The sequence below is a fragment of the Berghia stephanieae genome, chromosome 1, assembly GCF_034508935.2.
Source record: "Berghia stephanieae isolate SIO BIC M18660-M18661 chromosome 1, UCSD_Bste_1.3, whole genome shotgun sequence".
Taxonomy (NCBI): domain Eukaryota; kingdom Metazoa; phylum Mollusca; class Gastropoda; order Nudibranchia; family Aeolidiidae; genus Berghia; species Berghia stephanieae.
Window position 1 is genome coordinate 57,962,858 of NC_088360.1, and position 22,335 is coordinate 57,985,192.

The 22,335-nt window shown below is 34.6% G+C and overlaps 1 protein-coding gene across 2 annotated transcripts in view; it reads right to left on the reverse strand.

Annotated features, from left to right (window-relative positions):
- Positions 1 to 345: 345 nt before the first annotated feature.
- LOC144978244 (serine/threonine-protein kinase Nek8-like) overlaps positions 346 to 22,335 on the reverse strand; it is a 37,865-nt gene continuing 15,875 nt past the window's right edge. For both annotated transcript variants that reach the window (XM_078924072.1, XM_078924082.1), the window contains exons 10-18: positions 21,649 to 21,821; positions 20,417 to 20,561; positions 19,533 to 19,609; positions 17,120 to 17,237; positions 16,234 to 16,384; positions 15,132 to 15,286; positions 14,513 to 14,671; positions 1,598 to 1,756; positions 346 to 1,118 (exon numbers count right to left, since the gene is read on the reverse strand). In XM_078924072.1, the coding sequence (XP_078780198.1) occupies positions 1,090 to 1,118; positions 1,598 to 1,756; positions 14,513 to 14,671; positions 15,132 to 15,286; positions 16,234 to 16,384; positions 17,120 to 17,237; positions 19,533 to 19,609; positions 20,417 to 20,561; positions 21,649 to 21,821 (1,166 nt within the window). In that variant the 3' untranslated portion in view covers positions 346 to 1,089. The remainder of the gene's footprint in view (positions 1,119 to 1,597; positions 1,757 to 14,512; positions 14,672 to 15,131; positions 15,287 to 16,233; positions 16,385 to 17,119; positions 17,238 to 19,532; positions 19,610 to 20,416; positions 20,562 to 21,648; positions 21,822 to 22,335) is intronic.

The window sequence follows — 22,335 nt, forward strand, 5'->3', positions numbered from 1 at the left end:
GAAACTATGCACTGGCACTCACTTAGACAGCTATAGTCCCATCTTTTAACAGAGATTTAATTTTCAGAGTCATTGCGTTACAGTCCTTGATAATATTAAAATAAACATATAGACAATATCTAATTTACAACATTAACGTATGTGACCTGTCTTAAAATTAAATTTAAAGTTATTTACAATTTTTAAAGCCAACATATTTTATTTATCTATGTATGAAATAATGAGATTATTTTATGGAGAGGTTATCAAATAATTATATTTATACAACCTTTGACTGCTTAGAAATAATATTATATAAATCCTACACAATTTCTTATCTACTTTCTTTTACTTTAAAACAAATGATTTTTTTTTTTTTTTACGATAACTACTATGTTACTAGTGTGCATCTTGTGTGAGTGTGTCTTTGTCAATATTGTATTGTTATAAATGTGTAACCAAATGACAAATTGCCACTTTTTTTGGGGAATATAACGATATATTATTATTATTATTATTATTATTATTATTATAAATATTTATATGAATAAGGTGATACCCAAAATACTGTGATCACGCAAAATAATTTATTTATCCCTCTCAGTTGAAATATTTACACAATTGCCATAACACAATTTTTTATGTACGTATTACCCTTCTCTACTTTCATTATGAAATCATATTACCCATTACCAGTTTATAAACTATTTTCATATTCATTTGATCATTTATTCATATTGAAACGGCATCCTAATGCAAGAATTCTAACATAAGTATTATCGACACATAGTTACCGTATATCCACTTGTTGTTTTAAGCCTTTTAATATTCTTTGCCAATTTTTATCTAATTTCTTTACATTGATGTTCTTATTTTTTACATATTACAGAATTGTGTTGTGATACAGGATTTCCATATAAGGATGAATAAAGTATATCTTATTATATGATGATGATGATGATGATGATGATGATGATGATGATGATGATGATGATGATGATGATGATGATGATGATAAAAGAAAGAAATAGATATAGAGATAGACAGAAAGAGGAGAGAGATAGAGAGAGAATTCATTAAAAGATAATTTGACATGTACGTTGAGGCTAACTATAAAGGACTTGCTGACCTCTGCATTGCTGTGGAATATAAGATAAGAGAAAAAAAAAATGTTATAAAAATAAATTTAATTTTAATTAACGATACTGATACAATTACATAAAATAAAAAGATGATGAAAATTACAAAATAAAAAACAAAAAACATCTCACATTTCGACCTCTTTAGCTATTTGCTTCTCAAACAGAATTAACGACAACAAAATCCTCGGATCGATTTCTCAAAAAAAAAGCCTTTGAGGCTTAAGAGCTTCTCTACAGAAAAAAGTCTATGAATTTCTTTAAAATATTTACAATGCTCAAAATGTTGTCTCATTAATGTTGCATAGGAGCAAAATAAATTAATGAAAATACCTCTTTGAGCTTTTCACGTTGGGAATGCATTTATTAAAGCAGAAAGACACCCTATCAAATCCCACATTTTGAAATGAATCATATACACAAAAATTATTAATCACATTTTTATCCAAAAAATGTATAAATTTATTCTTTATACTTACGCGTGGTGGCAATGAGGGTGGTTCCATGACTGCTAGAGACAGACACTATAGAAAGTTGTTCATCTTTAGATAGTGATACAGATTTCGGGATATTACTCTCATCCTCTGACCTTCCCAATCTTCCTCTTGATGACTTGCCCCAACTATATATTTTGTTGTCTGGATAAAAAAAAAATTCATTTTTGAAATTAAAGACAAAAACATCATTAACAATGTCTCACAAAAACAGACCTGCTTTTCCCATTATATAATGCAGGTTCTGGTTATAATGACAAGTACATATATAAAAAATATCAATACACCAATGCACAGCATGATAGCACTCACAAACATTTATACGCACACATACACACACACACACAGTCACATACATCAAAAAAAAAAAAATCATTCATTGGAGTACCGAAACGTGATCGAAAAAGATAAGTTTTCAGTTTCTTTTTTAATGTTTCCAGTGCTGTTGATTTAAGCAATTTATTCCAAATTCTAGGGCCGGAACAAGCAAAGCTTTAAGTCTAGTTTTAGGGATCTTTAGAATTTTTGAATCAGAAGAGCAATGAAGATATCTTTGCGGTTTATATATCTCAATGAGCTCTGTCAGATAAGACGGGGAAGGGGGGGGGGGGGGGGCTGTTATCTAGACATTTAAAAATTAATGTTGCTACTTTATATTCTATCCGTTCTCTCATAGGCAGCCAGCGTAAGTCCCATGAGAGCTGCTGCATTGTTTTGAATTGCTTGGAGAGAACAAGTATTTGTACTTGATGTTCCAGAAAGTAAAAAGTTACAATAATTAATCAATTTCAAATGTCTTTCATTAGAATAAGTTACTATTGTTAGTGAGTAATATTGGTGTAATTATGTGTGTGTTTGTTCGTGTATGAATGTAAATGTATCTTCTTGATGAGAGCACTACACAAATTATTGTTCATGCTTTGGTAACCAGCAGGCACATGATACAACGTTTGCAAAATATTCAAAATAGAGCCGCAAAACTGATTTAAAAATCCAATGATCCTACAAAAGAAATTCTATATAATTTCATTGGTTGCCAGTTAGTGAAAGGATTGTTTTTAAAACTTGTAATATTGTTCATAAATGCATAAATAATCAAACTCCAGTGTACCTCGTGGATTTATGTCAACAAAAAATCCAACACGACAATTAAGATCATCTGAAGACTCTCTCCTAATCGTCCCAAGAACCAGATTATCCCTTAGTAATAAGTCTTTTTCTGTAAGTGGTCTTATCTTGTGGAATGCGTTCTCCCCAGATGTAAAACTAATTAGGGATAGTCAGTCTTTCAAAAACACCTAAAAGACAGAACTTTTTTCCAGAGCTTATGAATATGCCTTAAATCTAATTTTAATTTTAAGTTTATTTTATTCCAGTTTTGACCTTAAGTTCAACCTGACAATTTCCACTGTAAAACTGAACTTTTTTTTCTTTTTTTAAAAAAATTAATCAATTTCAAATGTCTTTCGTTTGAATAAATTACTAATGTTTGTGAGTAATATTGGTGTAAATATGTGTGTGTATGTTCGTGTATGAATGTAAATGTATCTGTGATTGAGTTTGTGTGCATGTAAATGTGTTTGTTTCTTCATATGTATTCTAAAAATTGTCAAAGAATGAATGTGTGAATGACAATTAATATTGTAAAGCGCCGCTGAGCACTTATGTGGAAGTTGAGCACTATATAAATAATTCTAATTTTGAAAAAACTAAGGCAGATATTAATTTTTGACAGGCATCCGTTGTTATATAATATCGTATAGAACTTATCTTTATCGTATCTACAAATAATTTTCAGTATCTGAAGCTGTAAAGAGGAGAAGGTGGAAATGGACTGGATATATCCTCAGAATGGATACCAGTGCCATTCCAAGGATAGCCCTCAGGTGGACCTCCCAGGGAATGAGAAGAAGGGGCCGCCCACTGGAGACATGGAGAAGGAGCATCGAAAGAGAAATGAAAGCTCTTGGGGACAGATGACAAAAATGGCCTCCAACCGAAAAAGATGGCATTCCGTCGTGACAGCCTTATGTGCTGATCAAGCACCAAGAGGATAAGTAAGTAAGTAAATGTTGTTGGAGACTTTAACATTTCTTTTAACGAGAGCAAAAGAAACGTGATTTATCAACAATCATTAATTCAATTACTGTCATCCCCAACTCATGACAAGGGAAAAAATATCATTGACTGGGTTGTCATCAATGAATCCAATAAAAAACTCTACAACTCAACCACAACTGACGTCACGTACACAAATCACACATTAATAGAAATAAATATCAATAATGAAAAAATAAAGACAATGAGGAAAAAAGGAACATCATGAAAATGTTTACTCCAGAGAGCTGGCATGTGGACACTATCCAAGGCCTTCTCAAAGTCTATATATATGAAGTTTGCAAATAAGGGTGAATTCCATTCCTGTTCAAATATTTGTCTTAGGGTGAAGATATGGTCAAAGAATGAGTTGCCCTTTCGGAATCCCGCTTGCTGTTATCTGAGCTTTGGTTCTACTGTTAAGTTCATGCAGTTCAAAACTATTCTGCTAAATATTTTGCTTGTGATTGAGAGCAACACGATGCCTCGCCAATTTCCACAATCAGACAGATCTCCCTTTCTGGGTAGTTTGACAAGTAATCTAACACTCCATTCTGTTGGTAGTTCTTCTGATTCCCAAATATCTGAGAATATTTTTTGCAAGACTTGGGGAGTGATTTCCTTTTCTATTTTCAACATTTCAACTGTCACTCGTTCCTTACCTGCTGCTTTGCCTGTATTGAGACTTTCGATTGTACTTTTCATCTCTTCAGTGTTTGGGGATTCTGTATTGATTTGTATAACTATTTTTGCGGTCTAAAGTTTATACGTAGTCTTGGTGGTGCACTGTTTAATACAGTTTTGAAATGTTCTTTCCATCGTTCCATTTGCTATAATTCTCCGGGTAGTAAAGTTACTTCTGAATTTTTTACAGTTAGATCACATTTCTGGAAGTCTTTTGACAGCAATTCTGATGTCTGATACAGCGTTCTCATATCTTGTCTTTGGTTTGCTTTTTCAGCTCTATCCTGTTGTACTGATTTTTTAAATGCTTTTGTCTAGTGTTGAGTACTCGTCTTTTCAGTGACTTTGAATTCTTTGCGACAGTTTTTCTTTCATCTACTTCCTTTCTCCAATCATTTTCCAAGATTCTTCAGATATCCATTGTTCCTTTTTTCTTTTTGCGGTTCCTAGTACTTTCTGGCCTACCTCTAATAATTCTTGATTGAATTTTGTGATATTCAGTTCTTGGTTATCAGCTTGTAACACTTGATATCTATTTGACAGCTCGTATGAATTGTTGTGCAATGTGAGGATCTTGTAGTTTTCCTGTATAAAATGTTCCTTTTCTTTCAGAGCCTATCTTTGCACCTCTCAATTTCAGTCCGACTTTTTGCAACAAGCAATTCATGATCACTTGCAATATTAGCACCACTTTTAGTTTTCACGTCTAGCACTGATGGTCTCCATTTCTTGTTGATCATGATGTGATCAATTTGTTTTTTTGTATCGACCTGAGTCTGAATTGCTTCCCGTGGCAATTCGGACTCCTGACACAATGCGCCTGCGCAATCACAGGAAGTGTCGGAAGTGGAAGCTGGCTCGAAAGTGAAGCGTGGTAAGGTGGGGGAAGCTGCTCGTTCTCAGTTCAGTCAGAAGGAGGGCGAGTGAGCGAGCAAGTCACGTTTTAGAACTCCCGAGGATGGCTATACCTTCAAAAGCGGTGATCTATTATTCCCCTTTATCTTACCTTTTCTTGGGTACGTTTTAATTGTAATTCTAGAACTTTTTGCTATCCAATTTTTCCTGGCGCTGATATGACCTAAATGTGTTGCAAGCGCCTTAAAAAAAAAAACAACATAGATCTAAATATTCGTGGTCTTTGGGAGATTACAATTGTAGTCGCTATTATTAACGTTAACAATCAATTTGCCCTCGCATTGATAAAAGAGTGTTTTTGTGTAAAGATGGGAAGATTTATTTGATTTGCCATGACCGTGTTGCAAAAGATACATGCATGACATATCTACATTATATATTTTGCTATTTGCGGCCGCGAAAAGTGCAGAGAAAGGAGAATAATATGACTTTGGGCATTGAGCGTTTTATTTAAAAGGCAGTATAGGTCGGGCTTTGACAAAAGACAGTATCTTAATTCTTTTTTAATTTTAAAAAAATATGCTGTTTTATTTCTAAATATAGAAATAGAGGCGATTCTTGGCAGCAAGCCATGCAATAGAGCCCCGCCACTGGGGTAGGGGCAGAGTACTGTCTAATACTAATATTATTAGACAATACTGGACTAGGTGCCTATTAATAAAATAAGCACTGGTTGAATACGAAGAGAAAATGATCAACTGGTAATGGGTTGGGGGGGGGGGTAACTCACAAACGACCGAGGCGCTGGACGCAGGGGAGAACATGGTGATACGAGATCAAAGAGAAAAAGCCGCCGGCTGTTGGGTTGTTGAAATGTTTGTTGGGGGGGGGGGTGTAGTGTGTGTGTGTGTGTGTGTGTGTGTGTGTGTGTGATTATTCTGTTTTTAATGAATTAGAGATACTCATGAGTGTGTGTGTGTGTTTAGGAAGACCAATACGGTTTCTATAGCTGCAAACGGAATAGTAACTGTGAGAGTTTCACTAATGATACTATTGATAAATTCATCATTCGGGCGCATTGCATTGCAGTATTCCGAATCGAAGAGCTATGGAGTTATTCAGACTCGACCCTGGTTAGCCACGGAGTTCTATTTAGTTTAGACCATGGCCGACTAGTACTATAGTTACGTCATGGTTTAGACTCGAGTCCGAATTGCCATGGGAAGCAATTCAGACTCGGGTCCGAATTGCCACGGGAAGCAATTCAGACGCGGGTCCGAATAGGCTTTTCCTTTTTGTATTGCCATCAGGGGAAGTCCAAGTGTTCTTCTGTATTTCTGTATGTTTGAAAAGGGTGTCACCAATGATTATGTTGTTGTCTTCACAGAATTCTATCAATCGTTCACCATTGTCATTTGCCTCTTGTAATAAACCTTCTTTCCCATACGTTTGTTCTCTTGTTTCATTATCTTGTCCAACCTTTGCAATTATGGCATCAAGCACTATAAGTACATCACGCTTTGGAGTCTCTTGCACTGTTTGATTTAGCTTATCATAAAAGCTTTCTTTCTCCTCCTCACTCTTGTCCTCTTGAGGGGCATAACAGACTATTACTGTCAATTTAGCATATTCTGAGTTGAACATTGCCTTGAGCAATCGTTCTCCCATTGGCTTCCATTCTAGTAGAGTCTTTCTTGCTTTTTTATAATAGAAGAGCAACGCTGTTAAAATGTAGGTCATCTTCTCTTCCTGAGTAAATAATTGATTGCCCTGTTGCAAGATTTCTATGGCCATTGCCAGCACACCATGACTCGCATAATGTCCAGTTGATATCTGTTCATTTCATTTGTGGCCTGTGCTGGCTTGCTCGTTTGGTAGAGTGTCCTAACATTCCAGGTTCCCAGTAAAATGCTTTGTTTTGGTTGAAGAAAAGATAATGGTGTCTGGTTGCTCGCTTCCCCTCAGATTTGCTGACAATCCATCATATATATATATATATATAAATATATACAGTGCTCTGGGTCACCAGTTCCATCAATTTGTGAACTGCCAATCCAGACATATGTGGTATTGCTCCTCTCCGACCTTTCTTATCATTTTTGTTCCTATGTCAGTGTCTGTAACAGTGGGGTTTTTTTTCTGAGATCTGGTCGTATGCCCTATGCTCAACCCACAGACTTGTTTAGAGATTCACTCCTAGAATGGCTCCCTTTCAGGGCTCACGAGTCCATCCTACCCATTTTTTGGTTTGTTTAGAGTGGCCTTCTCCTTGACGATCGCCAACCAGTAACCCAAGCACAGGGTGGCTGATGGGTACTCGGCCTTGCAAAGGGCCTCCCATGATTTGGTCTGGGTTGTTGGACAGCTACCCCCTATCCGCCACATGGGGACCCAACAGGTTGGAGTGTTCCTTCTCTTGGTGCTTGGTTAATCCCTCTTGGGATTGACAAGGTTCCCCAGACCAACAACAATTGCATTTCCTCTATATGTGGACATATTAGATAATATTACATTGGTCTCATCTCGAAGGCCCTCGATCGGCACTTTGTGTTTATCACTACTAGGTGCTCTATACACACATTGGGTGTTGAGTATTTGCATTCCTAAGTCCATCTCTAATTGTTCATAATAAAGGATAACTAAATTTAGATTCTTATCAAATATTTTATTTTTCTATAACTGCAGGGAAATAAAGACTATGACAAACAATCCCTCATCTGTTTTACTTATTATACTACCATATTGTAGAAATTGCCATAGATCAGGACGATCAACATCAAAATCGGTTTACGTATAAAGTGTGTAGGTGCGTGCAAATGATTTTGGCAAAAGGGTGGCCGGCCACAAAGCGATTCGCAACATCAAATGACCTATCATAATCATTTTGCATTTAAAAAATAATCAGCAATGATTATGATCACTTAATTGCACATCCTTGGGTGTTCGGGTTAGTGTGTCGATTAAGGGGAGGGGGAGGGTGGCTATGGTATACTACAAAATCAATATCATATCCTTGTTGCTTGTTTATATACATAAGTGTAGTTATTTGCTTAAAATTAGATACTCTAAACCTTCAAAAACAATTTTTCATGTTTTTCCATCAGGTGGTGACATTGTTAAAATGCTGACTCAGCATTTTACACATTACTTTGAGTAGATCTCAAAACATATTCTATTTTAAGGCCTGATATTTGGCATGTTAACTCCTAAGGACATCCTCTAACGCCTTACAGAAGCTGATTTTGAGTTTCTTTATCATACTTTTACATATTCAGCCTCAAAGTGTCCCATTATTATGCTATATCGAGGTCTCTGAATTTAGAGGATAATTACTGAGAAAAATGTCCCAACTCAAAAACTAAAATAGCTAATTTAACAATCTCTTTGTAAGGTGATAAATTTACATCTATTAAACGTTGTTGCAAAATTACAGCAAATTCTCGCAGTTACCTTCTGAGATCTACTTAAAATACCTAGTGAAAAAAGTTAGTCAAAAATGACATTTTGAGAAAAACGCAAAAATGCATTTTATTTTATTCATATCTGACCTTAGCCTTACCTTAATCAAGGATAATTTTAGGAGCTTTAGACACCTTTTTGAGTTTGGAAACCTCAGAAAATGGATTCTACAGATATTTTATACAATAATCACAAAAAAAAAAACAATTTTCGTTTGTTTTTTTTCTTCTGAATCTCAATTTTGAGCAGCAGAGGACCCATTAAACAGAGTGTGCGATTAAGCGGAAAAGCTCCTGATGTTGTACTGTCATCTTGTAGTTTTTATTTCTCTCTATGATTTTGAATATGTTCAGTCACTTTACTTAGCACAGAACACAAACAAAATAAAAGGAAGGTAAGTATAGACGATATTTGGTCCTTTTTAAATATTTTTATTTCTGGTGGACTGAATACACAGCTGTGTTTTCAGTCCACTGGTGGACTGAAAACACAGTTCCTAAAAGGAAACACCAAAACTCTTTAAAAATGTCTAATTACATACAATTTTTGTCAATACGATCAAGCCTTGAAATAATGTTTATTTTCATTTTGGTTGGAATTATGGGTCAAAATGTACGGTAAAATAGAAAAGTTGCATATTAATTAGATTCCAAGACGGCTGCCGTGGTATAGGACCTAATTTGTATATTTGATTGAGACGGCATGTTCACAAAACTATTCACTACTATCCATGTGAATTTCAAGAAGTTGAGATTAGTAGTTTTTTCTTCTTGCATTTTTACTAATATTACCTATTTTTAACTGATTTTTGCCAGAATGCTTAGTAACTGGGAAAAAATTAGTGCCAGATTTGTTAGCAAATAAAGAGTTAATGTATAATGTACGAAAACAGTGTCAAAATCATGAATATTACTAACTTTTTATAAAAATGCTAATTAAAATGACAAATAAAATAATCTTAATAGGGATTTATACTTTAAAGATAAAATTATAATTTTAAATGCTAATCACTGTACTTTTAAGAGTTCAAAACTTACCAAATATTTATCTTTTTATTAAATAAGGGAGATAACTCTTTAAGTGTCTAGTGGCTGGCTATATTGTGATTTATGAGGCCAAGGATCAAGAATAATGAGCAGCCAAATTATTCGAAGGCCTGAAGACTCATGATTAATCCCTAGCAGATATTCTAAATAACCATTTGAATCAACAGGGCAATATATTAGCATTAATTTAAGAAAGGTGCAAGTTACTCGTATATCAATATGTGAAAGATAGTTTTATAATTTTTATATTTGCCCGTAACTCTGTGCCCGATGATAAAAATGTGACCTTGGCTGTACGGAATAATGTTGATCCCCAACCCTATCCTTTCTTTAAAAAATATAGCATTGTGGAGAACATTGTGCTTATTTGAGTCAATAAAAAAATTGACACGGCGCACAACTCTACTGAAAGATTTGAAAATTAGAAATGTATTTTTTACAGATAGATAAACAGATAACTTGATTTCCTTTTATAATTTAAAGTCAGTTTGAAAGTTCGTTGAGTCAAACAGATATCATAAAATATGTACCAACGACGACACTTGACTCCCAAAATCAACTAATTTTGTCACTGTAAAAAGTTGTCAATTTGCGTTATCTATTTATGACATCAAGTATTATTATTACTTCCGTTGTGTTGTTGATTTAGCGGATTTCAGTCGCCATTTTGATTCTTTTTTTACTATTAGGGTTAGCTCGAGAGGTTAGTCATAAGTGTTATTAAAGGTGCTAGGGTGTTTGTTTTTCCATAAGTTAAGTAAAGGGGAGACATTCCGAAAGCTCCTACATCCCCAGTATTCTTTAAATTTGTATTTTCACCGTTGATATTTTGTCAGGCATTTATTTATTCAGTTTGTCATATAGAAGTATTTTTAAAACTCTAGAACAAACCTTGATAGATTTGTGAAAGTTTAAAATTTCCTAATTTGACCATTGTTTTGATTTTCAGCCGCCATTGTGATTTGTTAAGTATTGAAAGGTAGCTCGAGAGGTTAGTCATAAGTGTTATTAAGGGTGCTAGGGTGTTTGTTTTTCCATAAGTTAAGTAAAGGGGAGACATTCCGAAAGCTTCTTCATCCCCAGTATTCTTTAGATTTGTATTTTCACCTTTGATCTTTTGTCAGCACGGTGGTAGAACAGCACATTCAACGTTCAAAATTCCAATTCCAATAACGGATAACAGCACCTGTAGCATCAGTCGCCAATCAGACACAGCTAAGTTACTGAAGAGTAGTTCTCTCATAATTTGGGATGAAGCACCTATGATGGACAGGCGTGTGTTTGAATGTTTGAGCAGGACATTTTCTGACATAACAGGCAGTTCAAAACCTTTTGGGGGCAAAGTGGTTGTACTTGGATGGGATTTTCGACAACTTCTACTTGTTGTTAACAAAGGAAGTGAAGCGATATATTAAGTGTCACACTTAACAAGTCAATTATTTGGAATTTTGTCACCATTTTTCACATGAACAAGAACATGAGGGTTACTGATGACAATAACTGTTTTGCAAATTGGCTTCTCCGCATCGGAAATGGTACAGAGCCGGTTTTCAGCGAAATAGGAAAGTATTCTGTTAAATTACCTACAGCGCTGTGCCTTCCTGAAAATGACCCAGAATGCTTGATAAATGCTGTATACAATGATTTGAATCTGAACTTTGCGGATGAACGTTATTTATCAGAGAGAGCAATTTTGACTACAACACATGAAAATGTTGACAAAATAAATGCAGCCGTTCTGTCCAGGATGACCTCATCAACTGAACAAATTTACCGCAGTGTTGATTCCATTCAAAGTGACTCTGACATCAACTTATACCCGATTGAATTCTTGAACGAACTTACACCTCCCGGACTTCCTCCACATGCATTACATTTGAAAGCCAACACGTCAGTCATGCTGCTTAGAAATATAGATCCTAAATCAGGCCTCCTAAATGGCACCCGTTTGTTAATAATTAAATTAGGTTCAAAAGTATTAGAAGCCAAGATAATTACCGGTAGTAGAGCTGGCAACATAGTGTTTATCCCTAGAATCAATCTGACGACAACAACGGATTGAGGTTTACCATTTATTCTAAATAGAAGACAGTTTCCGGTAAAATGGTCATATGCAATGACAATTAACAAGTCTCAGGGGCAGACATTAAGCAAGGTGGGGATTTTCTTACCACAACCGGTATTCACACACGGACAACTCTATGTTGCTGTGTCACGGGTCAGAGGCTATAGTGGCTTACACTTCATGTTGGGCCACACAGAAAAATCAACCGAAGATATACCAAATTACACAGACAACGTTGTTTACCAATCTGCCCTCATTAAATGATGGTGAGTACAGTATCGAATGGAAATAGTTCTTTCCCCGCGAAATTGCGGGCTTTTTACTAGTTTTTTAAAAAGAATAGATTATAGATTCATTGTAAAGAAAAACAAAAAACCTTAATTTAACTTTTAAATTAAATTTTTTAAAAATTATGAATGCATTATTATTTCAGTTGCTACATTAGCGTGAGATGTATGATGTATTTTCCTTTGTGCCCAACATATTTTTGTTTTGTTTGTTTTTAAGGTTTTACAGTGTTTGCAATGCATTTAGGTCATATCAGCGCCAGTAAAAAGGAAAACAATGTGATAGTAAAAGTTCTAGAATTACAATTAAAGCACCCAAAAAAAAGTAAGACAAAAGGGAATTAGTTCATATAGAAAACAGATGAAGTTTCCAAGAGCACACTATCAGTATACTTAGTTTGAGATCATCTAAATGTCTCATCCTTACACAAGCACAGGTCCCTAATGAGAGAAACACACTCATATTTTACAAATCATTATGTAAAAACAAAAATACCGTGCATAAAAGAGAGAGACGATTTCAAGACAAAAAATATCATCTCCCAAAACTCTATCAGGCCTGTCAATGGTTGGTGAAAAAATTGTCAGAAAATTTTGAACACGCGAAAATAGACCAACAGGACAAAAATATGGATTAATTAATAAACACAACACAGATATGAGACGTCAATTGACTAGTCAAATCATGTCACTTTCCCCAACTCATTTATAATACAATAAGCAGATCCATATTTTATGGTACAAAAAAAAAATCCCAATTATTTGAGAGAGTACACACATTTCAGGTCCCGGGCCTGAGTTAGTTGTACAATGAAAGGAAGAGGACAATTCCTACCTTTTTGAAGGATGTGTTTATCTAGTGCTTGACACGAGAAGCTGCTTTATCTTCGCTCCTGTTTGTGTTAAATTTTTAAGCTGATTCTGTCATTTATTTGGATTAATTCTTATAGAAGAAGAAGAAGAAGAAGAAGAAGAGAAGAAGAAGAAAGAAAGAAGAAGAAAAAGAAGAAGAAGAAGAAGAAGAAGAAGAAGAAGAAAGAAGAAGAAGAAGAAGAAGAAGAAGAAGAAGAAGAAGAAGAAGAAGAAGAAGAAGAAGAAAGAAGAAGAAGAAGAAAAGAAGAAGAAGAAGAAGAAGAAGAAAAGAAGAAAGAAGAGAAGAAGAAGAAGAGAAGAAAGAAGAGAAAGAAGAAGAAAAAGAAAAGAAAAGAGAGAGAAGAAAAAGAGAAGAAGAGAAGAGAGAGAAAGAAGAAGAGAAAAGAGAAAAAAGAGAAAGAAAAGAAAAAGAAAGAAGAAGAAGAAAGAAGAAGAAAAAAGAAGAAGAGGAGAAGGAAAAAGAAAGAAGAAGAAGAAGAAGAAGAAGAAGAGAAGAAGAAGAAGAAGAAGAAGAAAGAAAGAAGAAAAAGAAGAAGAAGAAGAAGAAGAAAGAAAGAAGAGAAAGAAGAAGAAGAAGAAGAAAAGAAGAAAAGAAGAAGAAGAAGAGAGAAGAAAAGAAGGAGAAGAGAAGAAGAAGAAGAAGAAGAAGAAGAAGAAGAAGAAGAAGAAGAAGAAGAAGAAAAGGAGGAGGAGGAGGTGGTGTGGTCGTGTGTGAAGGAGGAAAAAGAGAAAAATTAAAACAATCACGGTCATGAGGAAAGAATACGTCTGCTGAGAGCTTTCGAAGAAAAATATATATTTCGAAAAATATTTATTTCGCAATATTTATTTCCAGTTGACATTCAACCTGAAACAGAAAGCATGGGGAGGAAAATAATCAGTGGGAATTATGTGTGTGTGTGTGTGTTGATAACAAAATAGAGAGAAACAGCCCGGTCCAACACACGCTGTGCGTGTTAATTGATTACTGACTACGCATGACACTGTCACCCCTCTCTCTCTCTCTCTCGTCTGTCGCAGTGAATACATCCATGTCTATCGGAGTGTGTAGGTGGAATGATAATATACCTAGCTGAATACAGTTGTTTTTTCTTTGACTCGACAAATAAAAAGTTTCTTTTTTTTTTTTAAAGCCGGCTTTCAAAATCTTTTTAAAACTGATTTTTTCGAGGCACAAAATAAAACTCTTTTATTTTCTTTTTTGTTGATTCTGTTTTTTGACGTTAATAATTTTATTTTTACTTTTAATTTTTTTATTTTAAAAAATGTCAGCACTTAACAGAATATATCAAGCAAAATTGCACTGTCGGAAATCCGAACTATACATTTGACTGTTTCTCTTCCAGCCAGGGTATCCGACCAGGCCAGGACAAAACCACGTAATTTCATTCCAAGACAAAGACATAAAACATGTTGGAAAACAGATGTAGGGGTAAGTACCTCCCTGCCCACTATGGGTGATTAGGAAGCCCACCCAGCCCCACATCTATCAAATCTTTTTCCAGGTGAAAGTTTAAAGTAAAAATTAACAAACCTTCTGATACAGCAATGGTAAAAATATCTCCACAGGACAACATCACAATTTTTTCACCATTCAGGGTAGACACCAACATTATCTTCCTGTTTCCAGCTTCTGTTTCAACTCCAAGTTGACCAAATTGATTTGAACCAAATGTGTAGCATTCTCCCTCACCTAGATAGATAGAAAAATAAGAAGAGAATATAAAAGATTTATTTGTGCATATTCCAAAATATGTTAACGGCAACAAGCATGTCTAAACGGATTGCTCTTTCCATAGATGATAGGTGCCAAGCTGAGCTTTTTAAAAATATTACAGCTGCCATGTCCGTCCATAATTTACTCATAAATTTGCTTTTTTGTTCACAAAGAATTGAACACCAACTCGGCAAGAATTATTTCGGTATATTGCAGAATCATTTGCCCCACTTGTGAATTTACTAGTTTTTCTAAAGCATTTCTCATTTATCTAAAACAGTAGTTTGTGTCTTCTTTTCTTTCAATTCTACAGTTAGTGCCAAGTCATATGATTCCACTTTTAATCTAGAAGGTCCCGATTGATATTTTTTTGTATTTCATTTTCAATCGTATTCACACATTTGCCTTACTCTTTGTTATCTTACTCTATACTTACTAGTGACAACAGCAGAATGGGATGTTCCAAGAGCAACAGTTTTCACCTCAAGCCCAGTCAAGGGAGAAGATTTGACAGGAGAAAATGTCAAAGACTCCTCGACAACATTTTCTACTATATCACCACTGATTGCATCCAAAGCAAGTTTGTTGTACCTAAAAATTATGAAATGATGAGAGCACTTCAATATCAAGTATCAAAAAATCATGTTGTGTTTGTGTGTGTGTGAGTGTGTGTGTGTGTGTGTGTGTGTGTGTGTGTGTGTGTGTGTGCATGTGTATGTGTGTGTTTAATTCTTCATCTTTGTTTTAAAAAACAGATTTATCATATAAAATTAAGCCAGAAAACAAAAGTTTGGGCCATGCCAAGGAATTTTAAAATTATTATTCTTTCTTTCTATACTTTAAAAAAAATCTTGAAATACCAATTTTTTTTGTAGAAGTAAGCATCCTTTGCATTTTTCTAATTCCAAATAGAAACGTGACAACTTTATAATACTAAGGCTTCATTTCTCTCCCCCCCCCCCCCCCAAAATAAAAAAATATAAAAAATAAAATAAAAATAATTAATTTAAAAATCATGACTATTAAAATATTAACATAATTTAGTAACGACACCAAATAAATGTGCGGTTGTTTAGCTTTTGACTTCCGAAAAGAAAAAAAAAGAAAAAGGGAGAAAAAAAACACAATTAAATTCTGAAAAAAACTACATCTATTGAGGCTTATTGTGACGCCCCTCTCCTCTCCCCCCCCCAACCCCCCCCCCCCCCCCAAAAAAAAAGGAGAAAAAAATATTCAAAAATAGCCTAAAGCTGAAGCTTTGGTCAATGGCGTTTGGGCATCTGTTTGAAAAGCATAGAGAAATTGCTTAGATAATGATAATTTAATGGCGAAACTATTAATCCTATTCAATACATGCCATTAATATTTTAAGCCAACTTTCGAAAATTAAAAAAAAATGTGATTCATATATCACACTGCAATGAATAAATAACTGAAATGTTCAAAGCCATGAAATAAGTTAAATGAGAATGGGATTTCTTTGAGGGTGAAAACATCATATTGGACACTTTTAAAATGATAAATACAATTATTTTCACCTGTTACTTCCACAACACAGCAACTGTGACTCAAGAGTAAGAATCACTGAACAATCCATCCCACAATGCACAGAGCATGGGTGCTTCCCTTCAGGGATACTGACAGGTTGGGGTGAAGTTGTTGAGTCATAGCTGCTTAATCCTAAACGACCTGTAGTGACAATGTAAGAAAATGAAATAATATGGCAAAAACTATATGCCAAAATTAATATTGAAGATACTTAAAGACCCTTAGGCAAGAAGCGAATTTCAGTTTATCAAGTCATTTTTATGCCATTTTAAAATTATGAATTGGCCTTGACAATTCATGCCGAAAGAAGTTCAAGTTGAAAATATTCAAAAGATTGTGAGAGATTTATCTTCAGTTCAACTGATCATTTCTACATATGATATTCAAGTATATATACATTCCAATGCCAAAATCTTACATCTTCGAGAATTGTTTATAAATGAATATTTGTGTCATATTTTCTTTTCTAGTCATGTTTGTTTCTTACATTTTCAGTCTTTCTTCTGTGGATGAACAATCTCAGAAAAATCTTGGCCTTTTCTCTTATTGATCTTTCTGTATTGTGATCACATCTCGAAAGTGAGAAGCTATTGTATATATCAAGATTCATTTTATTATTGTCTTGATGTTTTTATTTGTTTGGATGAGGGTCTTCATTGATTTGTGGTTGAGTGTTGATTTGTACTCCAAGTGTCCAAATTTTAAAAACACCCTAACAAATTCTGTTCGTTAGGTTATATTAGAAATTCATCTTTACTCTATCATATGAGATTATTATGGTATGGTGAACGATCATGTTGCTATGGGAACGGCTGACAACAGATAGCAGTGAGCGTTACAGCTCTGATCAATGACATTTTGTTACTTTATACTAACCATTATCTCCCCTTCCCCAGGCAAAAACTTCATGTTCGTTGGTGACTGCCAATACATGAGATGCCCCACATGAGACTTGGATGACCTCATAACCAAGGAGAGCTTCCACAATTTTGGCCTGGTATTTTGATGTAATAATAGAATTATGTTTAATGGTGTATAATGTAATGTATTCATTACCATTCCCAAAAAAACAAGGAACTATTGATTGTGACCAACAGAGAACAATCAGCATAATGAGCCAGGCCACAAAAATTATATATAGAATACTTATGAAAAGAATGAGGATCAAGGTCTCTCCAGAGATAAGTGACAAGCAGTTTGGTTTCATTAAAGAAGAGGGTACGGTAAACGCAATTTTTACATTGAAAACAATAATGCAACGGTCAATCGAAAAACAAAAATCACTTTATCTATGCTTCTTTGATTATTTCAAAGCATTTGATTCAGTACAACACAAAATGCTCTTCAAAATCTTAGAGAGGATCAGTGTAGACAGTAAAGATCTCCAAATTGTGAAAAACTTATACTGGAATCAAACAGCATGTGTCATACTTGATAACGAAACATCAGACTTCTTTAACATCGAGAAGGAGTCTTATCACTGGATTTTTAAACAAATACAGTGAAATAATATTCAAAGAAATTGAAGATATGAAAGGCACCGTCGTTGGGGGGCAGAATATGAACAATATAAGATACGCAGACGATGGTACTTTGATGGCATACTCTCCAGAAAATGTGCAAAAATTTTTAGATATACTGGTGAGCAAAAGTGAAGAGATGGGCCTGAAACTAAATGTTGAGAAAAACAGAATGCATGGTGGTCTCAAAGAATGACAACAACACGATCTTTCACTGGTCAAGTATTGAAGAGTCCATCAAAAAAGTAAAGAAATTTAAATATTTAGGCACTATCATTACCCACGACACACCCGGACATAGAGGGTATAAAACAAAGAATAGCAATAGCAAATAATGTGTTTCATAAAATGTGTCCAGTTGTGTCTAACAACAATCTAAAGTTGAAGACCAGAATGAAAGTAGTTCAAACATATGTTATTCAGTGATGATAATGGCAATTTGTCAAACTCATAACATAAAATATCATAGTTTTGTTTATTATATTACTACTTCCAGTGTACATCCATACTTAATGGTAGAGATATAACTTACTTTATGTAAATGTATAATGAATTGTCCTTTCCTTAAAACAATTTTTTTCAAAAAATACCTTCTATTCAAGATATTTAAAAATAATTTTTGGTCAAAAGGCCTGAAAGAATTTATTACTTGCTTTATCTTTGTTACTGTAGTCCAGTGGTTACGGATCTTACAAATAGGACTCAAGTATCTTTAATAAATTAAAATTGTTAAACATTGTAAAAACAAAGGTGAAAAGAGCAAACTAAGCTGAGCACCCTTTATAATTGTAGCCGATTAACATCATATCTCTATTACTATAGCCAGACGACCTTTATGAAGTTAACATGAAGATTGATAGAAGGATAGTTGAGAGAGATGTATGGATAAGAGTGAACGAGAGAAACAGAAAGAGAGAGAGGGACAAAGAAAGAGTACAAGAGAGAGAGAGAGGGAGAAAGAGAGAGAGAGAGAGAGAGAGAGAGAGAGAGAGAGAGAGAGAGAAAGAGAGAGAGTCGAGGTGGGAGGGGTGGGACAGAGTGAGCGAGAGAGAGAGAGGGGGGGAGGGAGTGAACAAGAGAGAGAGAGAGATAGAGAGAGAGAATGAGAGAGAGAGAGAGAGAGAGAGAGAGAGAGAGAGAGCAGTTTAATTGATGGGGGGGGGGGGGGGGTTATAATAATTATCTTTTTAAACGGACCTATAACTGCAACTCTTGACTTACTTACAAATAAAATCTAGACTCATTTATACCCTCCCCCATCCCCTTCCTTTTCAACCATCAATTGCCTTGTCTCAATTTTGTCATCTGGCGCCAGTTTGTCTACACTGGCGCCATAAAAATGGGAGTGTCACCAAACTGAGCAAGCCACAATGGATGATGAATGTAATATAAAGACAGTGAGCAGATTTGTAGAGGCAACTATATCACAGGTGGTTGACTGCTCTGTCAAGATGTCTACTTCGTAATATGGGCTTATAATTCCAAGTCAGGGATCAGCCCAGATACGAAACTTGTTTGCAACCACTTATCATTTAAAATACATAGCAACGGCTTACAGAAAAAATATGCATTATTACATATTATCAAAATGATAGCAATATTGAATCATCACACGAAGAACATAAAGATCAATTTTTACCACTTTATGGATAATTTTAGTGCTTAGCATGAAAAATATCGTAATCACTTGTCTAATCAAAACATGTGAATATTTTACTTTACATTACTGTATTAAATATAAAAACAAAATGAATGAAAATATGATTTACCTGCGTGACGTCATTACAATTTCCGTGACCAAGGCAACCACTGATGCCACTTCCAAAAGTCATGAGAATCCCTCGATCTGAGAGAATAAATTGTGAATTAATATCATTTTTTAAAAATCTTTATCAGATATCTCACTGCTCATCTTATTTGGATGATTGAGTTCATTGAATAGTGTATTCATTTTATCATTTGACTTAAGTTTGAGACATGGGTACAATTTCTATAGAGCAACAAATTTCCTTTTTCATATAAATACACTGAAAGAATCTTTATCAAAAACCTTGAATACCATTCAGTGTAATAATTCCCTATTTGAACTCCTTTTCCTTGCCGCTTAAAATGTTATTCCTTTCTTTTGACAATTTTTCCAGCTGATTCTTTTCACATTTTTTACGGCCTGAATGAGTGTAAGATCGTCTACACTCAATAATTTCATGGATTTAATGATCATTCATTCCTTCTGTTTCTTTGGCCAATATGATATGAAACCATCTCTGCTGACCTCTCTCTATTTTGTGTTCTAAATTTTCCATTTCTTTGATGCTCAAATCTCTTATAACTATACATATTTTTTAAAAGTGGTCCTTTTGAGCAATAAGATTCATGGAGCCAAAGTTTATTCTAGTTTCTGTAGCATAAGGATTCTATTCTATCACATAGGGTTTTTTTGCCATATCAAATAGACCTATCTACCTGATCACTGCCGGATAAACAGAGGGGTCTGAAAATAAATGACTCCACAAGGATGTAAACCAGGTCATTGTGTGTCATTTGCGTGCTCTAACAACTGTTACCGGAACACCTAAACATATATAAACAAATGGTGACATTTCAGATTGGAACTACCAAATACATCATGCAGTTATTACAAAACCATACATACCAGTGAGACAAGCTGTGAATAGATCACCACATGCAACATGTTGAATGGTGACTGCAGTCTGACCTTCTAAAAACCGTGGTACAAATGTAGGAGTTGTACCCTCCGTAGCGCCTGGTATCAGGCTCTCAGTGCCAAGATTTTGCATCTGTAGGTTCAATGCACAAAATAAAACAGCAATCAAATCATGACATTTTAAATACTAAAGTGAACCATCATCTCAATTTGGCATAAGGCTGGGATCGAGTCAAAAATGCTGAAAAGTGAATTCAAAGTTTTAATCATGAAATTTGAGTAATATTCAAAAGTGAGTTAAATCAATTGAGAAGAATGATCCTATTTTCTTAACTTGCAAACTTCATCCTTCTAAATCAATTCAATTTTCAGCATCTGATTCAGTCCTTTTGAGGCTGCGATACATTTTGGTTATTTCAAAGCCAGTAAAAAGGAAGAAAATGGGATAATAAAAAAATCCTAGATTGAAGATTCATAGCACACAAGGAAAGTAAGACAAAGGAGTATTGTTCAAATCGGGAAAAGATGTAGATCCCAAGAGCATACCATCATTGTGCATAGTTTGCGGTCACCTAAAAGTCTCATCCAGCAACAAGAAAGGATCCCACTAAGGGGAACACACTCAAATGCTTACATTATACATTCAAAGCAACAAATAAAACAATACACAACAGAGATGATTTATAAGGAAAAAATAGCATATCCCAAAACTATACATTTGACTGTTTCCATCTCAGCCAAGGACTCCGACAAGGGAAAGAACAAAACCAAGTAATCTCATTCCAAGACAAAGATAGAAAGCAACTAGGAAAACAGATATAAGATGATAGGAAGTCAAAAGACCCCATCCAGCAAATAGTTTCTTCACAAACCGATTATATATTAAATCTTTTTTTTTTTTTTTGTTAATGAGGAATCATCTCACACAATGCTGTTCCACAAATATCCCCAATAAAGTATCCTTGAATAAACTGCATAAAACTGTCAAAAGAAAATAAAGGAACTTAAGAAAATAATTCAGAAATTCTGAGACTCTTAAGGTTGAGAAAAGTTACGTCCTTTACATGCTTTTACATGCCTTTCTCAATGAGTCTTCCTCAAAGTTAAAAGATAAATTAACTTATTCATATGAACTTAATAACAAGGGTAGTAATCAATTTATGAGTCGCCAAATGATTGATGTATTGAACTTTGGGTACAAACATCTCTATCAAACTGACCTCCCAAACAAAAAGTCTGCCATTTTTTGTAACAGCAGCTTTCTGTGTCCTTCCTGTAGACACTTGCACTACTTGTGTTTCATTGTTGGGGAGAGATAGTTTGGCAGGTGACTCAATACCGCCACCCCAGCAATAGACAGAACTAAGAGGTTGAGGTTTGGTGGAAAGACCATCTGAAATTCAGTGAAAATAACAGTGTTGATTCAACTGAGTACTGTAATTATGATTTTTGAAAAGTTAAAAAAAGAAATAGCTTTTCAATACTCAAATCTACAAGCATTGAAAGATAATACCAAAAAATTACATTTTAATATATAAATTTCCTAACTGATTCCCACTTCCCAACAATATATGACATCGCCTAAAAAAGGTATTATGTTAGGGTCAATCAGATGCAAAAAAGGAAAGGGATTTTATAGTCAAAACGAGCAGATACATGAAATTTCTTTTTTTTAAAAATCTTTTGTTGCTTTAAGGTTATTCTCCTCAATGAAACCAGAGAGATTATATAGCTAATGCTTATAGAGCTCTCTCTAGCCAAAAAGCCAGTATCTGGGTCAACAGCTGATCATGGAAATAGGCGCTTACAATACAACAATGAGCTAAATGGCGCTGACAACACAAAACAAATGCCAGTGTCAGTGGTGTTCCGGTATCAATTGTTCGAATTCTCGACACAAGAGACCA